General features: G+C 38.0%; 2 protein-coding genes across 2 annotated transcripts in view; one reads left to right on the plus strand and one right to left on the minus strand.

Annotated features, from left to right (window-relative positions):
• Positions 1-9666, plus strand: part of ANKRD22 (ankyrin repeat domain 22) — a 28200-nt gene extending 18534 nt beyond the window's left edge. The window contains exons 3-6 of the mRNA XM_023225224.1: positions 1036-1143; positions 3734-3811; positions 6178-6276; positions 6536-9666. Of these exons, the coding sequence (XP_023080992.1) occupies positions 1036-1143; positions 3734-3811; positions 6178-6276; positions 6536-6613 (363 nt within the window). The 3' untranslated portion in view covers positions 6614-9666. The remainder of the gene's footprint in view (positions 1-1035; positions 1144-3733; positions 3812-6177; positions 6277-6535) is intronic.
• Positions 7544-26655, minus strand: LIPM (lipase family member M). Its single transcript, XM_023225223.3, has 9 exons — positions 26509-26655; positions 21088-21205; positions 16147-16345; positions 14797-14906; positions 14184-14320; positions 13896-14042; positions 12522-12593; positions 11479-11550; positions 7544-9330 (listed from the first exon to the last, which is right to left on the minus strand). Exons 1-9 carry the CDS (start codon positions 26653-26655, stop codon positions 9085-9087), a joined length of 1248 nt encoding a protein of 415 aa, XP_023080991.1. The 3' UTR covers positions 7544-9084.
• Positions 26656-26885: the final 230 nt, after the last annotated feature.

Below are 26885 nucleotides of genomic sequence, written 5' to 3' on the forward strand. Positions count from 1 at the left end.
TTCCACTCAATACTAAGCCATGCAGCCATTACAATCATATGTTTAAAAATATTGAATTGCATGGAAAAATGTACATATTCTAAATATACACTTCTAACTGAAAAAAGCAAGATATGATATTACATATGCAATATAATTCTACATTTCAAAATTCCACATTTATGCATTTAAAAAGACTGGAAGAAAATATGACAAAATGTCAACAGTTAATTCTGGGCCATTTAATAATGGGCACTTTAAAATTCTATTGTTATATTCTTCTCTAGTTTCTAAAATTTTTTACAGAAAATATAAATGCTTTCATATTAGAAAAACAAAAAGTGTTCTTATTTAGGTACAGTGCCTCACATAAGTGGAAACTAACCTCCTTTCTTTCTCTTGCGCTCCCTCTCCTCTTACTGATTTGGTTGGTATTCCAATTATCACCTTCTGTTTTGCCTTATATTTATTTGTGCATGCTTTTGTCCATCTTTGATTATGAGGCCCTAAGAGCACATCTCCCACAACCCTTGGAAGCTTACATCTATTACCTGACAAATATTCACATATTTGAAGAATAAAATTGAGTTATATGCATTCTTCTAGACTACGCACATGAAGTAACATGAAAAATAGCCATGTAGTTAAGAGTTTTCCTATGAACAAACCACAAAATGGATAATCGTATACATGGTAGATGATTAAAGGATAACTATCAATTTTCATAGTAAATTCAGTCCTAAGTTTATATCTCAGTGTATCTTTTTTCCAGAAACCAAATGGGTGTGAGAATCTGTCTTGCGATGAGCTCTACTGTGTACATTTCACCTTTGTTGTCTTCCAGGAGCCCTTCCCTAGCTTTTCCTTTACACTGGACCAAGTTCCCTCTTCTGCTCCATGGAAACATGCATTCATTAATCAGATGTATCCCACAGGAAAAGATGCCATGGCTACCGGAAAAATAAAAAGCACAAACTAAACTTTTTGAGATGGCCATCTGAATAAATTTTGATTTGAAATGCTTTATTAGTAAATAATCCTTTTCTTAATTTTTAGAAAGAGAGAACCTGCTTGCATTATGCTGTGAAGAAAAAATTTACCTTCATTGATTATCTACTAATCATCCTCTTAATGCCTGTTCTGCTTATTGGGTATTTCCTCATGGTGAGTACAATTGTTAGAGCAAAGGGTAAATGTGGAGATCAATGTTGTGACTCATTGACCCTTGCCAGGCCAGTGAGATGTTGAAAGGAAATAATAACAAAACAAGCCTTTGGTTTGTATTCTGTAATTAACATGTTCAATATACATCCAGTGCTGTAATTGAAGTACAGCAAGAAGAAAGGTAGCAAAAATAGTTAATCAATGGTAACGTAATCCATTCAATGTCGATTTAGAAAAATAATTTAATCTTAACTAAGACTTTTCTGAAGGGAGCAAAAAAAATCTGAATATTAAAAAACACCCCTTCTAATATTTTTTTCTCCTTTTTTTTTTAAAAGAAGAGTTTGTGTTTTTGGATTTATCTATCTGACTTTCTGATTTTTAAGTACTCCTCTGGTGGTGTGTTGAAAAACAGATCCTAAGAGTTTGCATCCAGAAGTTGACACACACAGAAGATACTTGTTGAGAATTTAAGCCCATTTTCACCTTGATGAATTTCTTCATGCTTGGATGAATCTTGGCAGACAGCAATTTTCTTGAATAAAGAAAGATGTAGTTGGTATCGGCATTCAGTCATATAAGGAGTAGAAGATGAAGCTTGAGCTGGTTTTCGTTTTAGTTTTCCCAATAGGATAACAGATCTGCACTGACTTACTCACTTTTATCCATCTGGTTTCCTTTGTGCCCAGTTCCACCTCTCAGACATGACTCAGGAGATACATAATTTACTCTAATTAAATGACCAAGCTCCCTCCTTGTTGTAGCTGATAAACTGCGAATATTGGTTACACCTGTTAACATAAGCCACAGAATAAGTCTGCCAATCAAAAATGTTATTATTTCATTGGGTATTTTATTTTTATTTTTATTTTATTTTTTTATTATACTTTAAGTTCTAGGGTACATGTGCATAACGTGCAGGTTTGTTACATATGTATACTTGTGCCATGTTGGTGTGCTGCACCCATCAACTCGTCAGCACCCATCAATTCATTGGGTATTTAAATGCTACAGAATTTGAGGAACTATAATTAAACATGATAATGTTGATTTTTATATTTGGATTTATAGGAGAGAGAAAAGAACTTTAATTCACTGATAAAAATATAATCTGCTCATATCCTCAAATAATTCTTTAAAAATTCATTGTGTATTTAGCACATAGCATTTAAATATATGTAGTTTGGGAGCAGGGAGAATCTGTCATTTATTTACAAACATTTTTAGAGATTCTAAAGATAAAAATTACAACTGTGATTAGAAGGCTCACTCAGAATGTGTTGACACATACTCTACCTTCTAAGGTGGTTCCATGTTTAGAGGCTGGAGGCCTGGGCAAAAATACTAATTGTAATGAATAGCTCAGCTCTAATTTCATGTATATGCAATTTATTAATGGGGCCTAAAGTTGTAAATTTGTGATGAATTAAAAAATAAGTGACATGAGAGGAAATGATAGGGGAGGAGACAAGAAAGCATTAGGTTATTTCAGAGAAAAGTAGGCTGAGAAAGGTCATTTAGGAGGTGACACAAGAGGGAAGCCTAAGGAGAGATAACTGAATGCAGGGTTGAACTCCAGGGCTATACCCAGATAAGCAGGGAGAGCTTTGCTTCTTCAGGAGACTGGAAGTTGGGGAAGACTCCAACAGGCTTGTGGTCAGAATCTCAGGGGACTGGGAAGGAAAAGTGAATTTCTGAGGAGCCCTAGTTCATTTCATTAATTTGTTCAATTCTTTAACACATGTTTATTACGGACCTCCTATGTGCCAGATGCTGTGCTAGCTGTTAGGGACACAATGATGAACAAAATAGGCATAGTTCTTGATCCCATGAGAGTTAGAGGGTGGTGGGGAGAGTCATTAATCAAATGGCACAAACACATGTAAAATTACCATGAAGCAGGTGATAGAGAAAGGCAACTGGTGTTAGGATAGCTAAGAAGGAGGGATTTCACCTGGTCAGGTGGGTCAGGGAAACTTCTTGGAGAAAGAGGGACTTGGGCTGATGAATGAAAGGTGAACATGCCAGGCAAAGAAGGGAGGGAGGAGACTTCTAGGCAGAAGGAACTTCCTGTGCAATGATTCTCTGGCAAGAGAGACCCTGGTGGGAATGAAAGACTAATAAAGGCCAATGTAACTCAAACAGAGTGAGCCAGGAGGTGCAGAGTGAGAGAGCCCAGGGCAGGGCCATACGTGGAGCCAAAACACACGGGGCTTTGTAGGTCATGCTGAAGAGTTTACTTTTGTTCTCAGAGCAATGGGAAGTAATTGCAGAGCTTTGAGCCAGGAAGGGAAAGACAGGTACTAGGTTCCATCCTCAGTGGAATTAGGTAGGTTTGGGATGGGACCTGAGAAGTACATTTCTAAGGTTCTTAGGTGCCAATGCCGCTACTTCAGGACCACAGTCTGAGAACCTGGATTTAATTAATTGATATTGGGGTGGGTGAGAAGCTGGGGGAAATTTTAGGAAAGGTGTATGCATGCATAGGAGTGTTGGGATTAAAATGAAGTCTATTGATTAAATAGGCTCAGGCATAAATTGGAGAAACTATTTGTAAATAAACTTTTCTTATAATTACCATTTGTAATAGGTATCAAAGACAAAGCAGAATGAGGCTCTTGTACGAATGCTACTTGATGCTGGTGTCGAAGTTAATGCTACAGATTGTGTAAGTTTATACTTTTAGCCATTTTGAAAAAATATTCAAAATGGTATTTGTAGGTAGTATATTTGTCATCTGTACAGTTGCTTGCTTTATTTTCCTAGTCAATTTTACATTTAGTTTTCTTTTATTTTCTCCTTTTTTTCCCACTGACAGGCAACTGTGAGGTTATTTATATTCTGCTGAATTCATGGGAATAATACCTCTATTGATTATAAAGCATTTTTAAAAGAATTGGCTTTAATGTTGTTGAGATATTAAGGAAAACGAAGGCTCTGATAACAAAATACCAGCCATAGTAGTTAAGAAGCTGGAGTGAGAAAGCCCATGAGTAAGTCTGGGCTTGCCACTTTTTACTTCTATGAGTTTGAGCAAGTTGTACATTTATTTTACTCTCAGTATCCACATCAGTAAAATGGGGATATGGATAATACTTATCTTAACGGGCTTGTTCATGTAAAGCACTTCGCACATGCTTGGAATGTAGTAAGTGCTCATTAAATGGCAACAACTGCCGCTGTAGCCAAAATCCCAACCCACTGATGCGAGGCCCCATGTGTAAACTAAAGATAGATAAGACAAAGGTCAAAGAAAAATCCCAGTGATGGTAAGAGCAGTGATAACAACAGTAGCAGCATCCGCTCACTTCTTCCTGTTTATAAGCATAAGGTCTTGTTTTCGCTTTCACCTCTGTGCTCTTGCACCCGTCTTCCTTACTCAATGATCACAGGAAGACAAGTTTATTTCTATGGTGTTTTGCTTATGGTGATTGCATAAAATTTTGGAGTCCCAGTTCCTTATTGAAAAAGTAGGCAAGTGGAAATTTGATTCCAAAATACTAACATTCTATTTGTGATGCCTAACATATTTTATGTGTGTGCACATCTGTGTATTACCATTGTTTTATAATAGAGAACATGGCCCCATTCCTGTTTCTATCAATTATTTACATCATTTCGGTTTTACCTATGCTGGTATCATGTTTAAATGCAGGCAGGTGTGTGTGTGTGTGTGTGTGTGTGTGTGTGTGTGTGAGAGAGAGAGAGAGAGACAGAGAAAGAGCACAAGAAAAATAACTTCATGAAATATGTATTTTCCTTTTATTTCATATAGAACTTTTGGATAAATTTGTATTGACAGCTACTGTGCATTACCATTTCTTTAGATAACTTTGAAATATATTAAGTAAGAGATTATTAAAGATGAAGTTAAAAGTTTGTTGAAGGTTTTTCTGGGTCTTTTCATTTAAATTCAATAGATTTAAAATTCGTGCCTGTGACCAAAATTTCTCTAGGATATTTTCCCAGCTGTTTATGTGTATCTCTCTCTAGATAGAGATATTGCATTCCTTCAGCTAGGCGCAGTGGCACTCGCCTGTAGTCCCAGCTACTTGGAAGGCTGAGCTGGGAGGATCACTTGAACTCAGGAGTTTGAGACACATGCATGTACACACACAGACGTCACTTCTAATACCAAAAATTTTTCAAAAACTATCTGAATATTAAAATCTACTTTCTAGGTAAAATAGTGTTTTGTATTTTGGGGTAATTAGACTCTATTTCACATGAAAAAATTCAGAGCCAGAACTTCCTTTTGTCATGCTACCGCTTAATAAAAATACATAATTGCAACATGATCTATAATTTTAGAGGTGTTTGTAGGTAATAGGATCCAGAGCTAACTCTGTTAGTTTTGATAGCCAAAGATATTATTTCTTCACTTATTAACACCATGGTTGCTTGGCTACTTTTCCAAAGGCCAAAGTTTGGACACTAATGCCCTAGTTATTATTTTTTTGACCTGTAGTGTTTTAAATTAGTACCAACAGAGTAGATGCACTAGCATATAACACATAATAAAAGCTGTAACAAATCACATTTGGGAGACATCTCTGTAGAACTGCACTGATCTTATAGGTGTCCTGCAGCAGCAAGAGCACCCGACTTCTTCAGTAGGAATCATCATCAAAACCATAGAGGATAATATTTATGTAAAGATCCATGTGGAGACTCTTTAGGGGAAAAGATGGTGACATGATCAAGGTGATGATCACCGAGGCATATAGCACACTACAAAGAAACCTTGGCACAATTCAGCATCAGCTTTTTATAAGTTGCATTCTTTAGTTTAGAACAGAAAATGAAAAACAAAAAGGCAGAGATTGATGGCTTATATGGCACATACATATATATTGAGGCAGAGAAGAAAATTTTCTAAGTACTAGAAATAGTTGTCTATCAATGGTTTGCAGACTGTTTTTCTGCTTAGTTGTATGCTACAAAGTGTCAAAAAGGATTTGCCAATGAAGCCACATGCTATGGTCCATGGAAAGCCCAACTTATGAGCTGAAGTTTTGGCCCTTTGTGTTTCAGTATGGCTGTACTGCGTTACATTATGCCTGTGAAATGAAAAACCAGTCTCTTATCCCTCTGCTCTTGGAAGCCCGTGCAGACCCCACAATAAAGAATAAGGTAAGGGTCTGTGGACCGTGGTCTTAGGTTCCTCTAGCAGCAGCATCTTCTAATCTAGGCCTTATGTTGAAGTAAATTATTTGCCTCTAATGTAAATAACAGTAAAATTAATCATCTTCATTAAGGAATGAAGTTGTCCTATTACTATTAGGACTGACTACCTTTTAAAGTCCTTGCCAACCCAGAGAGTCAATCAGTCTAAGCTATTTATGAGATCTTGGGCACTCTATTGGAAATAACTGTTTTTTCCCCCCCTCAGCATGGTGAGAGCTCACTGGATATTGCACGGAGATTAAAATTTTCCCAGATTGAATTAATGCTAAGGAAAGCATGGTAATCCTTGTGACCACACTGATGGAGATACAGAAAAAGTTAAAGACTGGATTCTATCTTCATTTTAGATTGTTGATCTGTGGACCACTCAACCTGGATGCCACCATTTTTATGGGGAAAATGATGCTTACCATGGTTAATGTTTTGGAAGAGCTTTTTATTTATAGCATTGTTTACTCAGTCAAGTTCACCATGGCCATAATCCTTCTAAGGGAAACACCAAAGTTGTTGTGGTCTGCACTTCAGTCAGAAACTGATGTTTCAGCTACGCACAGTGGTACATACCTGTAACCCCAGCTACTTGGGAGGCTGAGGTGCGAGGATCACTTGAACTCAGCAGTTTGAGAGCAGCCAGGGCAACAGGGCAACACAGCAAGACCCTCTCTCAAAAAAAAAAAAAAAAAAAAAAAAAAAGCCCTGGTGTTCCAAACTCAGTCTTTCCTGAAGAAGAGGATCAGAGTTATCTTCTGAAACAGCGTTCTCTCTTCCCAGTTGCATCACTCTTATAAAAAGACTGTCCAGTCTGTGTCATGCCCTAGGAGACAAACTGTTCCTCCCAGCCCCCTTTGAGTACTGAGCAGAGGAATCAAATTATTAAATATGTATGTTTGTATAGAATGGTATGTGTATGTGTGTGGGCTTAGAGATTCATGTGTAAATATTCCTTTGATGAAGCAATTTCAATAAAAACATCTATCAAGTGTCAGTGGTGAGTGTGTTTACACCACAGAAACTGGCAAATTGACAAATCAGAGTTTTTGTTTGTTTGTTTTTGCTTTCCATAAAGTTCGTTTACTAGCATACCACTAGAGATTTTGGTTTACAAATAAAAGCCATCTTGGTTTGAGCAAGACTATGCAACTATCTATGCAAATGTTCGTTTAAAAAAAATCTTCATGATCCTTTTGTAAATACAAGGTGGTTACTAAACTTGTTAGTTTTGTTTCTTTTATTGATAAATGTAAAACATTATTGTAACTTATTTGGATAAAGTTCTTCAAAAGAAACAGAGCTATATAATGAGGTAGGATCTGGATTATTTGTCTAAGTGAGAGATTGTGAATATCAAAATATCTGTCTCACTTCCTCTGTGAATGAGACAGAGTAGAAATAAACTCACTTAAAAATATGATTGAATTTTGAAAATCAAGACTGAATCTCACATAGCTGCAGACAGGGACTAAGCCAGCTTCTCGGTATGTGGTAACAAGTACAGTCTAAGAATGAAAGATTTACTATCCTTGAAAGCTCTAATGAAAACCGAATCCAGCAATATATATTCAACTGTGTACACGGCTTTAAGAAACTTATTTTATGAAGGAAGTAGTAGTGTGTAGATATAGATTCTGAAGTCTTTAAATGTGTCTTAATAAATTAAGATTCACTAGAATTGAGCTGAGCTACCAGGTGACTCTTGGGGACAAATAAAACCACACAAGTGAATTTCACACACCAGTATACTTTCAACAATATACTTTTGACACACACAAACCTTTGATTTTGTTTCAGAGATTTTGCAAAATAGTACCAATGTTATTTACAACTGTCATCTTTGAAATTGTGTAAAAGTGGAATAATTTTCTGAAGAAATAAATTGTGGTTTGTGAATGAGTTGTGGTGACTGTCTGACATTAACTTTGTCAAGATTAAAGGATAAAATGTGTGATAATTTGTTTAATCAAGCTCATGACATTATGCAATTTTCTCCCTAGCTTTTAATTTTTGGAGGCAGAAAATTGAGCCAGAAATTTCTAGCCATTAGGTCTCCTAGCAACAAGCTGTAAAGCCTCCAACAAGCTTGGACTAGAATCTAGACACTGAAATGCACATACATGCTTTATGTAATGCAGAGTGCATTTATTGGAGAACTCATAAACATCCCATAAAATTTTCTTCCCTGAGATCCAACTATAAAACTTGGCCTTATTCTGAGAATGCTTAACACATATTTCATCCATACTATAACATTGATTTTGTTGTTGTTGTTGTTAAAGCAGCTCAGCTTCCTGAGGTAGTGTTATGTCTCTATGACAACAAGGTGAAAATGTCTAGCTTATTTTGTCAAAGTCAACAATAATCAAGAGACTCCAGACCTCAAGTTCTGTCCCAATTTGTCATTTTACTTTAGTGCTCCAAAAATATGGCTTATAGAAAAAAATAAGTGTTTTAAAGAGATTTACCTGAATGATATAGAGAATGTCTAGATACTTTCTGGCTGTCAGTTAAAACTACCCTTCAAGATGGTAGAATATATAATAGCATGTGAAGCCTCTATTTACCCAATAAGGACTAATTTACTGAAAAATAATGTAAACATAAGTGTCAGATTTAGTGCCAAGTGCAGGGAATCTGAAAAATGTATACTAGGTCTCTGTCCTCTGTAATTCTGCCTTCATGGGTCCTAGCCCCATCCCTCATGAGGCTGTCCTAAGCTTGTCAGTGTCGGATGCTTCACAACACGGCCTCACACCGTCCCTAGGAAAGGTTGGTCTCCTCCTGCTGCATCAGATGGATGATTTCATTGTACATACGGCGAGGAGCATCCAAACCCCAGATGAAATCCACGTGAGCCCATTCAGGAATATTCTTATGGTAGATGAGGTTGGTCACCTCGGAGAGCAGCATTTTCACGTCTTCTGGATTTGAAATCCAGTCCTGACCTCCTGTCCACATTGCTGTAGGGACCGTCATATCTCTGACTCTGTACCTTACAGGAGTTGGCTAGAGAAAATGAATAGTTCTTAACTGTAGGCAACATTTGGACTTTCAGACTCATAATTTATGTTTCAAATAGACATAATAAACATGCCATCTGTTGTGGTGAAGGGTACATGGGTGTTCGAGTCACACAACTCTGTTAAGAATTTCTGTTGCTGTCCTTACTTCAAGGTAAAATTACTTAACATTATTGAACCTCAGTTTCTTCCTCTGTTACTGGGGATAATATCTGTAATAACTTGCTAGATCAAATGAGAAAACACAAAAAAACACTTAATGTCTTGTACTTATTTTTTCTTCCTATTAAATATTTTGTAAATAAATTGTTTTTAAAAATAATTCTCCTGTTCTTTTAAAAGATAATTTCACAAACATTTCATGAGACAAGAATTATATTCCACAGAGAAAAGCAAGGAACCTGCTGGGAAGGGCTCTGCATCTTCACAGTCTTTATGTGATCCCAGGCAGCCTTTGAGGCAGGCCCAGCTTGACTGCATTTGCCAAGACCATGGCCTATGGCACACAGGTAATTTGAGCTAAAGGGAAGTAAAAGTTAAATACCTGCTCCAACCCTTATTCCTCACCCTTCCCCACCAAATATACCAATTAGTATTCCTAATTCCTAGGAACTTTCTGTATTCATGCACTGTTCGTAGAATTAGCTGAACTGGCTGAGCCCTTGAGATTAATCAGCATCTAGAACTTTCCTCAGAAGTGGTAAGGCCCATTTCTTACTCAGGAAATCCACCATGGAGTCTTGGCTCCAATCCTAGATGCTCTGGTTTCTCTTTGTGGCTCCCTAAGAATTTAGAGCTATGGCCCAATTTGGATAAGGAAGGTTGAAAACTTCTATGGGGTTAGTAATATTTTTTGTCATCTCACAGGTGAAAAGATTGAACTAAATGTCATGTCTCGCTCTGAGTTTCTGTGATTCTGTGATACTTTTTTATGTGTTTCTTTTCTCTTCCCCTCCACTCCCATTTTCTGGTGCTTATTCTGCATGAATCAATTTCTCTAGAACTCAGTCCATTAAATGTTGATAAATTAAAACCATCTTAGGGCCGGGCACAGTGGCTCATGTCTGTAATCCCAGCACTTTGGGAGGCCGAGGTGGGTGGATCACTTGAGGTCAGGAGTTATTTAAATAAATAAATAAATAAATGTAAAAAAAAATCTTTGAACAGGAATACTTTCCCTAAAGACATATTATGGGACACGGTGAAGAAGGACTTCAAGAGAAGCAGCTGATACCAGAGACTGAGAGCTCGCTATCCAGGGGCACTGCACAGTTTGTCCAGTTTCCTAGCATTTTACATCTAGATCGATGTATGGTAGTGGATGTTAATTATGATGTGAGGCTTTCAAAGAAACACTAAACTGTGTCTAATCTGCCCCTTCCAGCTCTGTTTCTATGGTAAATACTTATTTACATTCACACACATGATTACCAAAAATCTTCAGAAGATTTTATGTTCTAAAGGGCATACCTACACAATTCTGAAGCTCCACACTTTGATATCTAATTTTAGTTCACAGCATTAGCTACATATTTTCTTGGGTAATGTAATAACATTTAAAAAATTTAACTTGCAAATTACAGATTCATTGAAAGTATAACCAGGGAGAATGCTTATGGGTTTTCTAAGCCCAAAATTTTTATTTTAAAGGTAAAGAAATCGAAGCCTAAAAAATTAAAGCAGCCTAGCTCCTGTTACAGAAGTTTATAGTGCAGAAGCAAAACTTATACAGCAATCCTGACTTGCCATTTAATGTTCTTTTTACTGTGCTGTAAAACAAACTTACTGCCATCATCCCATTTGTTTTATTCTAAAATAATACTTCTAGTGTCTACCATAGACTGCACTCTTCTCTTGACTAAATCTACTTCATCTTGCTCCTGAGAAGCCCAGTACCTTGTTCAGGGAGACAGCCTCAGCAAAAAAGGCCTCCTACTCCATTGTAAAAGCAGAGAGTTTTCTTGGCTAAACTGTGAACTTAACCATTTTCAAATGGAGTCAAACATGAACTATTATTTTCTGCTTAAATTTTCACATTTTATTCCCGTATCTAGAATAAACTGTCATTATAACTTCCCTGTCATACATTTCCAATGTATATATTTTCAGCAGATGGTCTATTTGATTCTCTTACCTGATTGCATTTTTCCAGATTTTTGGTCTCGCTCCCCCAGTCAAATGCCCGGAGTTCACCAGAATTCACTGTCTAAAAGGAAACAAAAATTTGCAAGGTATTCCAATGTCTCAGTGGATAAGCGAGTGGGGTGGTGGAAATGTGCTACCCAGTGTCCACTCGTGAGGGAAGCAGAGAGCAAAGGCTGAGCTGCTCTTCCGTTCAACATTGGGATAAGCGTCTCAGGAAAACGGTAAGACAAGAATGAGGCCTTTTGAGAAGAAAGAGGGACTACATAAATTCTTAATCATTGCATTATCAACTCCAGGAAGTGCATACTCATTGTAGTTAATGTGAGTGGGTATCCTCCACAACTCTGTGGGCTACAATGGGGCATTGTGCCCTGGAATTGTGCAATGTAGTGATCCTGGAAGATAGCAACCAAAATTTAATCCAACTTAGAATTCTTCTCTGGTTTTGAAGGTACAATTGCGCGCGCTCTCTCTCTCTCTCTCTCTTTCTCTCTCTCCCCCCTCCGTCTCTCTCTCCACCCTTCAACAGAGAGAACTTTTTCCTTCCCCCGTCCCTCTCTCTGTCACACACACCACGTAGACACACAGAAGCGTGTGTTTCCTGTAATTGCAGGTAAAGTTTGCAGTGTGAAGGACTCCTGTGAATATCTCTTTTGACAGACCCCACATTAGCATTTTTGTTTCTAGTTGACTGTATTGTTGGAGGAGCTGAAGAGAAGATGTAGAAACATAATTCTGTCCAGCCACATCTTTGACGTGTCTAAAGATAGAGAGAAGTCTCACTTGGATCATCTAAATTCATACTTTTAAGATCTAAAGAAGTCCTTAGGCTACTTCTGTCCTTTCTTCCCATTTCTTGAAAAGTTTCAGTGATCTAGATCAAATTTTCCATCAAAATAGCATCGACAATATTTCATTTCATCTTAGAATAAGTGTGAAATAATCCCTGGGCTATCTAAAGGGTGTCCTTTGACTATTCTATACAAAATATGAAAGGACATTTAGCAAAGACTGCAAATTCAACATTCTTACCTGGCTCCAGTGTAGAATATTTTGCACAGATATTCCAGCAAGAGTGTGGGCAACATATACATTTGCTCGGCTCTGTAACAAAGCATGAGTATTTTGGGGGACATAGAAAAACTCACAAGATGTATATCCTGTCAAGACCAAATCTCCTGGGTGTCAGACCAAGAAATGGGAACATTATTAAATTATCAGCAATTATCTATGAAACAAAAATATGCACATGCACATAAATAAAATGTCACTAAATGTATTGCCAGACACTGGCATTTTTCATCTGAGAATAGCTTCTTATCAGAGATCTGGCCTCTACTTAAAAAAAAATTTACTAGTGATATTTAGGATGAGGGCTCTGGTATTGGGCCTGTATTCAAATCCTAGCTCTGCAGTTTAATTTTTAGGTGAATCTGGGTGAGTCATTTAATCCACTAAATCTTAGTACACTAATCTGCAAAGTGGGGATGTTAATAACACTCATAGGCTTGGTATAGGTTACAAATTAACCTAGTATGTAATATATGCTTATCAAATGGTTACTATAAATCAAATTATTAATCTTAAAAAAGAAGAAAAAATCTCCAGATTTAAAGAAATGTTGCCCCAGCTGCTGGCAGTGCTGCTGGCGAACAGCCCTCCACTCTCAGCCTGCTTTGAGGATTGCTCCAATTATAGGGAGATACATTGCCCAGTGCTCCCCTGTTACTGGTGTGGCAACATTAAATGACTGATTGACATGGTGTATAAAGACTCAGCCCTCTCTTCCTAACTTGAGATGGTTCTGAAGGGTCATCCTATCTTCACGAATCCCTGCAGGATCAATGAAGGCTCCTATTGAGACTGCATCACTACTTGACTTTTTCATCTACCTAATCCTGTTTCTTTTCCTTCTCTAGGTATTATCCCTAGAGCAGAACCCAAATCATTGCTCACATTAATCTCCATTTCAGAGTATGCTCCCTAGGGAATCCACCCAGTGATACCAACTGGTAGCCTAAGCCAAAATGAAGTCCATCAAAGAACTTAAACTACAAACCTACAGGACCCCGGTGGAGGGTAGAGATAGATGATGCATGACAGTTCTCTCTGTTATCTAACACGTGCTAATCACGCTTTTTAATTTAATTCACTGTAGTAAAGCTGCTTTCAGACCTCTTCCATCTATAATCTGTGATTTAATATCTAGCAATGCCCTTATGTTAACCTTGTTTCAGTCCATACTGAAGCATTTCCCTTATTTCTTTACAGTTTGGAGAGAACTGAGTTATTGGGAATATATCATTACTATGAGTCTTCACTGGCATTAGCTCTCTCTCCAGGGGTGAACCATATGCCTCCCAGCTTTATGCTGGGACTCTGGGAATTTACTAGGCTCCCACTTACCATATTCATATTGTTGGTGTTGAATCCACCCAGAAGTAACATGACATTACTACAAATCTGATCAAGAATCACCTGGCCACAAAGGTAAATAACAAGCTGTCTGAGAAATCTGGTCTGATACAGAAATTCTTTTTTGCCAAACAATCCCTGTAAAAATATGAAGTGACATAGTAGTCATTACATGACAGATAGAAAAGATGTGACTGTAATTTAAAAAGTTTCTGTTTTAGGAAATTGGGCTAGAAGATTTTCCTACATACACAGGAAATTTTCTGAGGAGTCACATACCTTGATCATCATATCTGGCAGCAACAAAAATTTGGTCCCAGGGCTTTTTGCATGCTTAAGAGTGGCTACGGGTGCTAAAGCAAAATACATTTTGATTTTCTGAGCCAGCTCTGGCATGGTGGAAAATGCAATAAAGCCTACAAAAGAAGAAATATGTCAACATGAATACTGAATATTTTTAGAACTCATAAAATGTTTATTTTGCTTTATTTCAATAATTATGAAATATTTCATATAATTATGATATTTCAATAATTATGTATTTGATTATATCTTACCTCTCCTATAAAATTATAAGGTCCTTATGACACCAGCATATTTGCTTTCAAGTAGTAGGTGCTCAATGAGTTAAATAAATAATTGAATATAATGATGTTGGCTTTGAGAAAATGTTTATATTGAGAGATATGCTATATCTAGACACATATAGCACAGAGATATGCTATATCTAGCGCATGTATGTATATGCTAGACACATTGCTGGGGACTACATGAATCTGAAGATGACAAGACCAGGTCTGAAGGAAGCACAAGGTGACTGATTTCAGGGATAGCTCACGTCGTATGCTCACATTTCTTCTGAGTATACAAACCTGCTTCTCTTTGAACCTACCCATGGTGGTGCCCTGTGAATAGCCGACATAATAGATCTTTTCCTGGCCTGTTTTCTGCAAAATAAAGTTTATCACTGCAGGAAGGTCAAACCTAGCCATCTCATCATAACTACAAGGGGAAAAGACAAAGTTATATGAAAAGTTATAATCAGAAACAAACAAAAGCACCCCCACCCCCCCGCCACTGGGTTTACAAATAAGCCCTTGAGTTATCAACCCTGAATGCTTGTTACTGTGTCCCTCACAACACTCAGAATGGACTTCTTTCAAACCTGTGGTACATGGGTGTCTCTGGAGTTACAGGCTGTCAGCGAACTGCTGTTTTCTCAAGATGTCATACAGCAATAATCATCTTCAGCTAATATTTACTGAGCACATAACCCAACTCCTAGTGGAAGTGTCCTGTTCTACTGTTAAGCAGAACAGCACAGGGCTATGCAGATTCATTTACAGGAATAGTTATAAAGATGTTGAAGTGGCCCTTCTCTGATAGGTATAAAAAGTGAGTTGAACATCAATAGGTAATTTAAATAAAAGCATTAAACATCTTTTGTATGAGCATGAGAGATGTGTAAGTCAAATCAATGGTCCCTAGGTGATATGGTTAGGTTTTGTGTTCCCACTCAAATCTCATCTTGAATTGTAATCCCCATAATCCCCGTAATCCCCACATGTCAAGGGAGAGACCAGGTGGAGGTAGTTGAATCACGGGTGTGGTTTCCCCCAAGCTGTTCTCGTGATAGTGAGTGAGTGCTCATAAGATCTGATGGTTTTATAAAGGGCTCTTCCCCCTTTTGCTCAGCACTTCTTGCTGCAGCCTTGTGAAAAGGGTGCCTTGCTTCCCCTTCACCTTCTACCACGATCGTAAGTTTCCTGAGGCTTTCCCCAACCATGCTAAACGGTGAGTAAATTAAAACTCTTTACTTTATAAATTACCCAGTCTCGGGCAGTTCTTTACAGCAGTGTGAAAATGGACTAACACAGTAGGCTTAATAATTTCCTTTCTTTTTTTTAATGCTGCCTGGTCTCTTCTCCTTCTGGAGTGCTGTTATACTATTACCCCCCTACAAGGAAATGGATCTACACGTCTCTCATTCCAATCTCAATCACCTGACACCAATCACCATTCTCACCCTATTAGCTAGACCCAACCTTCTACATGGGAAACTCAGCATTCCTCACTACTTCAACCAAGGAATCACTAGTTAATCAAGAAAATTGGGGGATATCATGTTAAGATAATGATGACTTAACCAAAATAAATCAACCAAATACTAGAAGCCATAATTTTTTACCCATTTTTTTGAAAGGCAGACATGTCTACCTCCATTCTCAAGATTTTCATGTACCTGAAAGCCCAGAACTCATCTTGGTCTATGGAGAGGGTCTTGTGTTTTCGAGACCAGGCATTTCCCCTGCTGTTCCCCATCCACACGTCAAAACCAGCATCTGCCAGAATGAAGCCCAGGCTATTATTGGGCAGGTTGGAAATCCAGTTGCTAGCGCCTCCAACTAGACCATGCTGCAGTAACACCACAGGCCTGGAACCTGCAAAAAGAGACAATTTCAACTGTGTGAAATGTTCTCTCCCTTTCTTGTTATCCAGTAATAAGAGCTTTCAGATCAAACAAATCTGTGTTCAGATCTTGATTCAGCTGCTTGCTTGCTAGCTTAGTTATATTGGCCAATTACTTAACCTTTGTTGTGTGTTTTGATTTCTTCATCAGTAAAATAAGATTTGTGCTATGCTTTAATAAAATAGAGCATAAGGAACAGATGGCATGTTGCCAGGCAGAAAAAGAATCTATAAAGTTTGACTTCTGTTGTTAGTTTTGTATAATTATTATCAGACTTGTCTGGGCTCTTCAGAAATATTGAAAGTGCCCCAGTAGATGGTATAGTATGATTATTAAGGTGTATATATACACCATATATATACACACACCATATATATATAACATATACACACACCATATATATACACACACTACATCTATATCTATATCTATATCTATCTATATATAAATGGTTTAGTGATTAAGAGACCTTGTCAAAAGGACCCACAAGCCAGCTTGAAGGAGCTCCCACTGTTCAAATACAAAAATATTGAGCATCAAAATAAATAATTATAGTAAAGAATTATATCCCATTGAATAAGAATGCTCGAGTCCATGTACAGACCAATAAATAAATGAACAACTAAATAATTGGAAGGAAAAGCTCTTATTTACAGAATGTCATTTAGTAAATATATGCCATTTAGTAAATACAAAACATTGATTTACAGTAAAATACCAACTAACAAATTCAGAAAGATTGAAATTATCAGTGAATGTTAAAATTAGTGAGTAAAAGTTTAAAGACAGAATATTACATATCCTGAAAATATCTTCCCATGACTTGTTTGTTAATTACAAAAGGAAAAATACTAACTTTAGAAAAACCTGGCAGATACCACCTTAACAAAGTCGTTAGTTATTATCAGTATTGGAACAAGCCAATATTATTTGCTTCATAATATGATGAACCAAGAAAGATCTGACTTCACTTTTGTGTTATTCCTGCCAAAAACATATAACTTGAATCACACACACCATGAAGAAACATCAGATAAAGCAAATTAAATCCCTGTCCAAAACTCTTCAAAAATGGAAAAGTCAAAAAGACAAAACCTTAGGAATTGTTTTATGAAGGAGACAGACTTGATGGCCAAATGTAGTAAATGATCCTGGATTAGATTATGGACAGGAGGAGAGAAAACAGCTATAAAGGACTTTGGGACAATTGACAAAATTTGAATATAGACTATGAATTAAATACTAATGTCAATCAATGTTTGTTTTCTAACTTTGATAAATGTATTGCAGTTATAGAAGAGAATACTCTTGTTCTTAGAAAATACTCGCTGAAGTTACTTAGGGGCAAATAGGCATGATGTATGTCTCAAATTTACCATCAAAGGTTTTGGAAAAAGCATTAAGATACACGTAAGAGATGGGGGAGAGATAATGATAAAATAAATGAGGTAAAACTGTAAACACTTGGTAAATTAGGGCAAACGGTATATGGAAGTCCCTTGTACTATTCCCAGAACTTCTCCATAAACTGGAAATTACATCAAAATAAAGAATTACAAGAATATCAGTAGAGAATAGAGAAGGATGAAGGGTTTTAAGAATTCTAACGTGTTCAATAAATTAAGGCATGTATATAATTTTGTCATTAGCACATTTGACTGAAAGATTTATAAAGTGCTGCCCTATTAGGAGGAAAAAATACATCATGCCCTTAACGGGACTTGTGTGAATTAAATCAAATCATGAGTGCAATATCCACACCACAGTATGGCTTAGAAAACACCTGTAGTAAAAAACAGCTTTATTGCTTTCATTATTATTGTTATAATTCTCTAAAGCAAGTGACTTTCTGAGCTTCAGCATCCTCATTAGCAAAATGAGGACAATTGCCCACCTCACAGGATTTTGGCAGGGGAGGGGTAAATGAGGTACTGTGCATTAAGCACTCAGCATGCTGCCCGACCTCAGATCAGATGGGTAGCTCTAGTTATTATTGCTGTAAAGGGGTACCAAACACACTTGCAGTCTCCCTGTAGGACAAAAGCCCTTCTACACCAAACTTATCCAGCATCTTAACAGTCTTCATGAATTCCAATCTGCCTCATTTTATCTCTCAAGGGAGAGAATGTGTAGGTCACTGTGGACTGTTAGTGAAGGGCCAGGAGAAAGGAACTCGGTGTTATTTTAGGTTTTCCTTGATGTCTGGTCGTTTAGTTCATCCTCTTAGCTCTCAGGGAGGTGACCTCAGCTGTGTTAACACAGGACACTCAAACCAAGGTGATCAATGCTCCCCGTGAGGGTCTTTAGGGCATTTCCCATGGTTACGGTCTCCTTGGTTGTACTTAGCCATATAGTTTGTTCTTGTGATTCCCCTAACAAGAGGACTGGCTCATTTATATCATTTCAAACATCCCCTAGGTCTTCTATTTAAATTACAGCCAGCAGGTGAGTATGTAAGGGCTACACAGCTGTCATTTCTGAGGATGGCCCAGCCTATTTTCTTTCTCGATATTGAAGCCAACTAAGATCCTTTGATAAAGATAAAAAGGCCACTTCCACAAGCTATAAGCTTTTCAGTAAACATTTTTCAGTTGTTTTCAGTATGAATTTCATTGGCTCTCTTTTTGAAAAGTTGGTGAAAAAATCTTTTTTTTTTGATACGGTAGATTGCCTCTGAAGAGGCACATGCCAGCAACACTGGCCACTAGTGAGAAGTGTTCTGCACCAGCTGGACCAAGGAGCCAGATTCCTTGAACCTCAAACACCTGGGCAATGTGTGAACAGTCTGAATCAACAGGATGTAAGAAAACAAATTCTATCCATGAATAGAGGCTGCAGATGACCCCCATGCCTAATAATTGCTAAGTCACTTGATTGCTTGGAAGAACTGTGCTTTGCCCACTCCCCTGGGATTCGTGGGGCCATGTCCCCAGGCTCTTCATTTACTTATACAAAATCTATAATTCATCCCACAAATATTTATTAGCACCAGAATGTGCTCAGCACTCATTTAGTTACTGGTTCTAGCCTTGAGCAAAGCAAATGATGTCTCTGCTCTCATTGAGTTTACCCTTTGATTGGGGGGAGACAGATGATATACAAACATGAAAATATCTATTATATCAGGTGATGGTAAGTGCGATATGGAAAAGTAAACAGGGTAAGGGGCTAGAACTCAATAGGTAGCAAAGAGCTGCAATTTTGAATAGGGTGGCCAAGGAAGAACTCTGATAAAGTAGGCCGAAAGAAGGGCCAAAGCAAACTGCATAGACATCTGGTGAAACAGTGGTCCAGAGGGAGAAATTTAAGTTCAAAGATGCTTAAGACACATGCTAGACATGTATAAGGCACAGCTGTGCAACTAGTAAAAAAAAAAAAAAAAGATGGTTTTCAAAAAGCTACACAAGTACAAATTAGAGTAAAACAGAACCCCAAAATTTCTTTACACCAAAGCCCAATAGCATTTGTCCAGCATTTTCTGGTCCTAGTTAAGAACATGGGCTATAATGGCAGAGAGACAGATTTTGAGTGCAGGTTTTACACCTCACTAGCAAGCACTTAGCACAGACTTTTTGGGTAAGTTACTTAACATATATGAGTAGCAGTTTCTTAGCGTAATTGTGAAAATTAAATGAGACTAATACAAATAAAGCACTTATCAGTATATCTGGCATATCAAAATAACACAAGAAATTATATTATCTGTACACATAAAAGACAATATAGTTGCTACTATAAACCTACTGCTAGAGTATTAAAAAGAATCCAGCCAAATAGAATGAAAAATATTCATATTTTAGAAATGAAGACAAATGTTTAAAAAGATAACAATAGCTGAAAATCCCACATACAAAAGGGTGGAATTGTATGAACTATGGAAACATATCAAACATTCAAAATGTAAATATAGGCCAGGTGCGGTAGCTCATGCCTGTAATCCCAGCACTTTGGGAGGCTGAGGCAGGCAGACCACCTGAGGTCGAGATTTCGGGACCAGCCTGACCAACATGGAGAAACCCTGTCTCTACTAAAAATACAGAACTTAGCTGGGCGTGGTGGCGCATGCCTGTAATCGCAGCTACTGGGAGACTGAAGCAGGAGAATTGCTTGAACCTGGGAGGCAGAGGTTGCGGTAAGCCGAGATCGCACCACTGCACTCCAGCCTAGGCAACGAGAGTGAAACTCCACCTCAAAATAAAATAAAATAATAAAATAAAATAAAATGTACATATAGAACTTTTGTTTTTCAAAAGCCCTTAGTAAAAAGCTAGGCAACATCTTAAATATTTTAAGTGCTCTTTAGATGAGGAATACAGAGTATAGGAGTGGGAACCAGGTGCCATAATAAAGCTTGAATTCTTCATAAACAGGTTGGTATGGTCTGTTCAAGGAAATGTCAGTAAATATTCTAGAATGTCTACATAGGAGGGGTTTTGGGGAATGGGTTAAGTGCTAAAATAAGTCAAGAAATGAACTTTTCTTGAAGGTGTGTTTTGAAAAGCAAACACTATGTTTAATTGAGATAATTAGTGGCAGTGGGGAGGGATATGGTGGTGGTGATGGAGACTATGGGGGAACTGACACCATCCTTTGACCTGAACAATGGACATCAGTCTGCACTAAGAACGCAGGCTCTCTTCTACATTCAAATCACAAGGAAGTCGTGACTGCGGAGAAGAGTGCTGTGTTGCAGTGACATGGCATGACCCATACCTGTCTTCTTAGGTTGCGCTAGGCCTCGAGGAATCCGGTTAACAGAAAGGATATACCCATCTTCAGTTGTGACTTCATATTCCTCACAGGGATAGCCTTGATGTTGGATGATTTCACTCTATGGAAAAAGCACAATTTCTTTTGAGTTCAGTTCTCTGTGGCTATGTTCTCAGTGATCCAAAAGTAAGAGTAGATTCCTTGATGCTGTAAAACACAAAGTCCTTGCTTTTCCCAAGTTAATCATGTTACCTTAGAAAAATCTGCCAACCCTCTCTAGTCCTTACTTTCTTTGTATTAATATGGAAACTGGACTAGAATTGTGGTTCTCAAAGTATGGGCCCTGGGACAAAGGCATCAGCATCACATGGACTAATCTGTTAGATATGCAAATTATCAGGTTCCAACCAAACCTACTGAATCAGGAACTCGGAGGACTGGACCCAGCATTTTGTGTCTCAAGCTCTTTAGGGAATTGTGATGTACCCTAATGTTTGAGAACCACTGGACCAGGACCCTGATTCCAAAACCTTGTTGTGCATCAGAATCATCTGGGCATTGCAATATACAGAGTCTTGAGCCCACTTCAGGTTACAGATCAGGTGGTTCTAAAGCAGCTGGTGGGACACCTGTTCCAGGACAACTTATGAGCCTTCCTGGGTCATGTATTTCCTAAGGTTCTTTCCAGTTCTAAAATCACAGACTCAAGAGCATTGATTCCTAACATTTTCAGGTTAAAGTTCCCTCTGTGAATTCGAGGAGAACTATAAAAATGGATATACAATAGATACAAAAACATGGTTTTGCATTCAATTTCAGGAGTTTCAGATATCTTGTTGCCTATATATGAACCCCTGGTTAAGAATCCTTATTCTACATGGTAGTTACATGTAGACACTCTGGAAAATTTGCAGCTGCAAATATCTTCTAAGCATCCTCACTGTTCTTGCTCATTGTTATAACGCAGAGAAGGAAAGAACCATTTGCATTAGGGGCTGCTTTAAAAAAGAGCAAGAGAAAAGAAGGCCAGGCATCACATGCCTAGGTAGAATATAGGGCCAAAAAAGCATAGTCATTAGGAGAAAGCTCCCGGGTCCCGCTGTCTGAGTTTTAACCCTGGTTCTAACACTAATATATGAGCTAGCTGTATAATCTTGAGAAATTTAGTTAAACTGTTCCTATGCTTCAGTTCACTCATCTGTAAATTAGGAATTCTAATGGTTCATAGTCCATGGGACTGTTGTAATAAATGCAAAAAGATAATGCACACATAACACTAACTGTAATCCCCAGGACATAGTAGGAACTCAATAAGCATTAACTACCACTACAATTAAAACTCAATTAACCAAGCATTATGGAATGCAGTGTATATGTGTGCATGTATATATGTGAGACACTATTGTCTACTTACATTAACATTTTATAGGCCAGGCGTGGTGGCTCACACCTGTAATCCCAGCACTTTGGGAAGCTGAGGTGGGTGCATCACGAGGTCAGGAGATTGAGATCATTCTGACCAATGTGGTGAAACACCATCCCTACTAAAAAAAAAAAAAAAAAAAAAAAAAAAAAAAAGGACGTAGTGGTGCATGCCTGTAATCCTAGCTACTTGAGAGACTGAGGAAGAGGAATTGCTTATTGCTTGAACCTGGGAGGCGGAGGTTACAGTGAGCTGAGATCATGCCACCGCACTTCAGACTGGCGACAGAGTGAGACTCCATTTCAAAGAAAAAAAAAAATTGTAGAAGTATCTCAAATTTTGGCATGCATCAGAATTACTTACAGGGTTTGTTAAAGCACAAATTGCGGGACCCCACTCACAGTCTGATATAGCAGGTCTGGGTTGAACCCAAAAAATTGACATACAAGTTCCCAGGCAAAGCAGATGCTGCTGATTTGACAACTATCCTTCAGGAACCACTGTTGTCAACTATTTGGGGAGATAAGATAAATATAATATGAAAACATGAGACTGGAGGAAATCTGACAAGTCGTTATTGACAGGGTATGTGTAATGTATCAGATGAGGGGTGAAGGATGAGAGTGGAGGAAGGAGCAAAGGAATTCTGAGCAGGAGGAGCAAAATGAGCAGGGCTGGACAGGCAAGGTCTTGTGAAGGAAGAATTTGACTGGGCCTTGAGGTTGAATAGAAGTTGCTCAAAAGAGCCAAGGAGGTAGGGATCGGGACATGGACATCTGAGAAGAAAAGGAACTACAAATGCTGCAAATGTTGTCTATAGGTGGCAAGACGGTCCACATTCTATACTTGGCAGGAAAGTTTGTGCAGGACAATAAATGACTGGTCTCATGCACCAGAAGTGCTGTCAGCAGATAACACTTGGCTGTCATCTTCTGTAGGAATGGCCTCAGCTGTAGAAAGCCACTTCCTCCAAATTCACATCCCTTCCTGCCACATCCAGTGACTGACCTGTTTATGGTCTAACGGCCTGATCGTCTCAGCCCAACGTAGGACATCTCTGAAGAGCAGTTTTAGCTCCAGAGCTCCCAATGGAGCTCAGTGAGGCTGTTTTGAAGTCCGTATCACAATTTGATTTCTTTCTTTCCTTACTCCTGATTCGCTACTTCCTTTCCACAGGTGAGGATGATGATTCTCCTTAAAAAACATTTTTGTATGAATTCTGCCTCAGAGTCTGTCCCCCAGAGAATCCAACCTGGGGCAAATATTTATTCAATAAATGGAACATAATGCAGCAAGGTGAAATGATGTTGTGGAAGGATATTTAAAACGTTGGGAAATTCTTCATGATATACACTGTTAAGTAGAAAAAAATGTTGGAAAATAGTAAATTGTACGTGACATTTCTTTTTAAGAAAACAAAACCTCACAGACTTAGAATGAAGATAAAGGCGTGACAAAGCATTTCTGGGTGCAGAGTACATTGGTGACTATTGCCTTCTTTTGTATTTTTTAAATTTTCTATAATGAGCATATACTGCTTTTGTAATAGTATAAAAAAGTCAATGTTTAAAAGACCATCCAGATATAGGTTGCTTTCAGCTCCTTGAATCTGGCATGTTCTTAGCTGCTCTAGCTGTCCTATGTGCTGATCTTGTTGCTACCACCCTCTCAAGTAACAGCTATTTATGTTTCAGATTTCAGGCTTTGAAACCTTTCTTCAGCAAAGCTTTCCTAAGCTTTCTGCCTTAGTTCCCCTTATTTTATGTTTTCTTCTTCTATCTCATTGCTCTTATAATGATTAATTGAGGATCTGTCCTTCCTGCTGGACTATAAGCTCCATAAAGTCAGGGCTTTTAATATTCTTAAATCTCTCTAACCTTAGTGCATAGCACAATGTCATGGACCTAGTAGGTACTCAGTAAACACTTGCTTAAAAAATACATGCATAAAGCCAGTTATTTATCAAAGTATAAGATAGACCATAATCCATATTACATGAGTATACAGAGTCAAATCTATGCAGGACAGGCGAGCTCCAAAATTGGGGCTTACTCTGGGAAGGCTCTTGGCTTTGCCCAGGAAAGAATTCAAGGTCAAGCTGGTAATATTAGACAGTAATCTTTTACTGAATGATACTGCTCCTTGAAAAGCAGGGCTAAATCATAGGCGGTGCTCCCAGAGTCAGTAGTGCATGGGCTATTGGCAACTGTAGTTATGCCCACTTATAACTACTTTTAATTTCATGCAAATTAAGGGGTAGGTTATTCAGAAATTTCTAGAAAAGGGGCAGTAACTTCTGGGCCGTTGCCATGGAAAGGGGTAGTAACTTGTGGGTCATTGCTATGACATTTGTAAACTGTCGGTGCTGGTGGGAGTGTCTCATGCTAATGAGCAGCCAGGGCAACTAGAAGATGCCTTCCAGGCCACCTGCTGGTTCTTGCTGGTTTTTTTCACCACCTGCTAGTTTGTGCTTGTTTATTCGCTGTGTCCTGTTGGGACCAGAAAGTAAGTCCTGCCCGTCTCCCACCTCAGAACCAGTTCAAACTCGCAACTACTTTTATTCTGTTTTGTTGAATTTATACCAATCATGTGAATTTTCTATTTTACTTTGTTTTTTCCAGGCATAGTTGCTTAATGGCAGAGCCTAATTCAATGGGCTTTAGTCTACAGACTCCTGAAGCCCCAATAGTGTGTAGGTGCTGGTTACACCCAGTGGGTGGAGCCCAGGGAGATCATCTGTCTCTGCCACTATAGAGATTTCCCTCACCTCCAAACCAGAGGAATTCAAGTGGGACAGTCTCAGGGCCAGAAGGATGACTCCTGAGGACTGACACCAATGTGCTAACTACCTAGACAAACCACCTAATCATTGGAATGGTCAAAAGAAACCTGATATTCAGCACCATAAAGATACAGAATATTTCTATGGCCTGTCAGTTTTTGCACCCATGTAAGGAAGCTTCTGTAGAAAGGGTCTTAAATCAGTATAAATATATGTTAAAGTTCCATTTCCTGAGAGTTTGTTAGATAAATCTGTGGAACATGGACATTGCACAAGATCATTTTACTCATCTGGAGGCAGCCTCTCCTCTTTCTCACCTGGAAGGATTTATTGCATAGTATTTATAATTATAAACTTTGTGTTTAGGCAGTCCCGAATTTAAATAGTAGCTATGCTATTACATTGCTGTGGCCTTGTTCAACTTGTTTAACCTCTTTAATTTCAGTATCTGGATTTGAAATATGTGAATGATCCTATCTACTGCACAGGGCAGTAAAATTGAAGTAGAACAGTCTCTCTGCACCTTGTGTCACAATCCCTGCTATGGGATAAGTGTTACCATAGGGTGACCATTACGAAAACCCAGCTTAGAATTTGAAAAGTTACAAAAAAAAAAAAAAAAAAAAAAAAAAAAAAAAAAAAAAAATCCTGGGAAACCTAAAGAGAAGTATTGTTATTTATGCATTTTACTTGTAGGAGGTTCTCTGTAGCACTAACTCAGGGTCCTTTTATTGCTATTCAGCAAAGTACCAGTCCAGAAACAGGATAAAAAGAGTAGATTAGAATGGTATAAGATGCTACTAGAAGTGGGTGCCCTGATAGCAAGAAGCAAAGGCTGACACCTTAACAATATGGAAAAAAAAAAAAAAGAATAAAAAATACAGACAAAATGGAAATAATCAAGGGACTGGGGTTAACTTAAAAGGCCTTAATTGTTTCTCCACTCATAGAATGAACCAAAGTGTTCAAGGAAAAGTTAAATTGTGTTTGAAGCCCAAAGGGATTAAGTCATTTGCCCAAGTTTACTAAATTTGTTTGAGGAGACCCCAGGTCTACCGACATCCAGTTTAGCATTCTTGCCAGTACGATTTGCTACTTCATCACTATGCTCTTCTAGTATGAATCACCACCATGTATAAATATAATACATAATGTAAATGATACACAGATACAAACGTTAACATGTTAAGTATCTCATTTCCCAAAAATCCCAACTTACAATATTCATGAATGCTTCTGGGTCCACAGCTTTAGTTGGCATATGTACTGAATTCACATTTCTCTGGAACATATACGCCACCAGAATCAGAAGCCACATCTCCATTCTGTGTGAGACAATCCACTTTCTTGACAAGGTTTCCAACATGGTCCAACATCTGCATTTATTTTTTCCTGCCAATGTAACAACTAATTCTAAAGTAAGAAGAATCTGTAGGTTTAAAAACTTTTTCACCTATTTTTCTGCTGAGATTCTTTCTTCCAATTCTGAAGCAAATTAAGCAAGCTTAGTTGATAGGGAAGGGAGAACACAAAGTGGGCTGGAAACATTGCCTAGGATGTCCCAATACTATCTGGCTCCTCCCATTTTTCCCTCAC

This window comes from Piliocolobus tephrosceles, chromosome 9, assembly GCF_002776525.5.
Source record: "Piliocolobus tephrosceles isolate RC106 chromosome 9, ASM277652v3, whole genome shotgun sequence".
NCBI classification, from domain to species: domain Eukaryota; kingdom Metazoa; phylum Chordata; class Mammalia; order Primates; family Cercopithecidae; genus Piliocolobus; species Piliocolobus tephrosceles.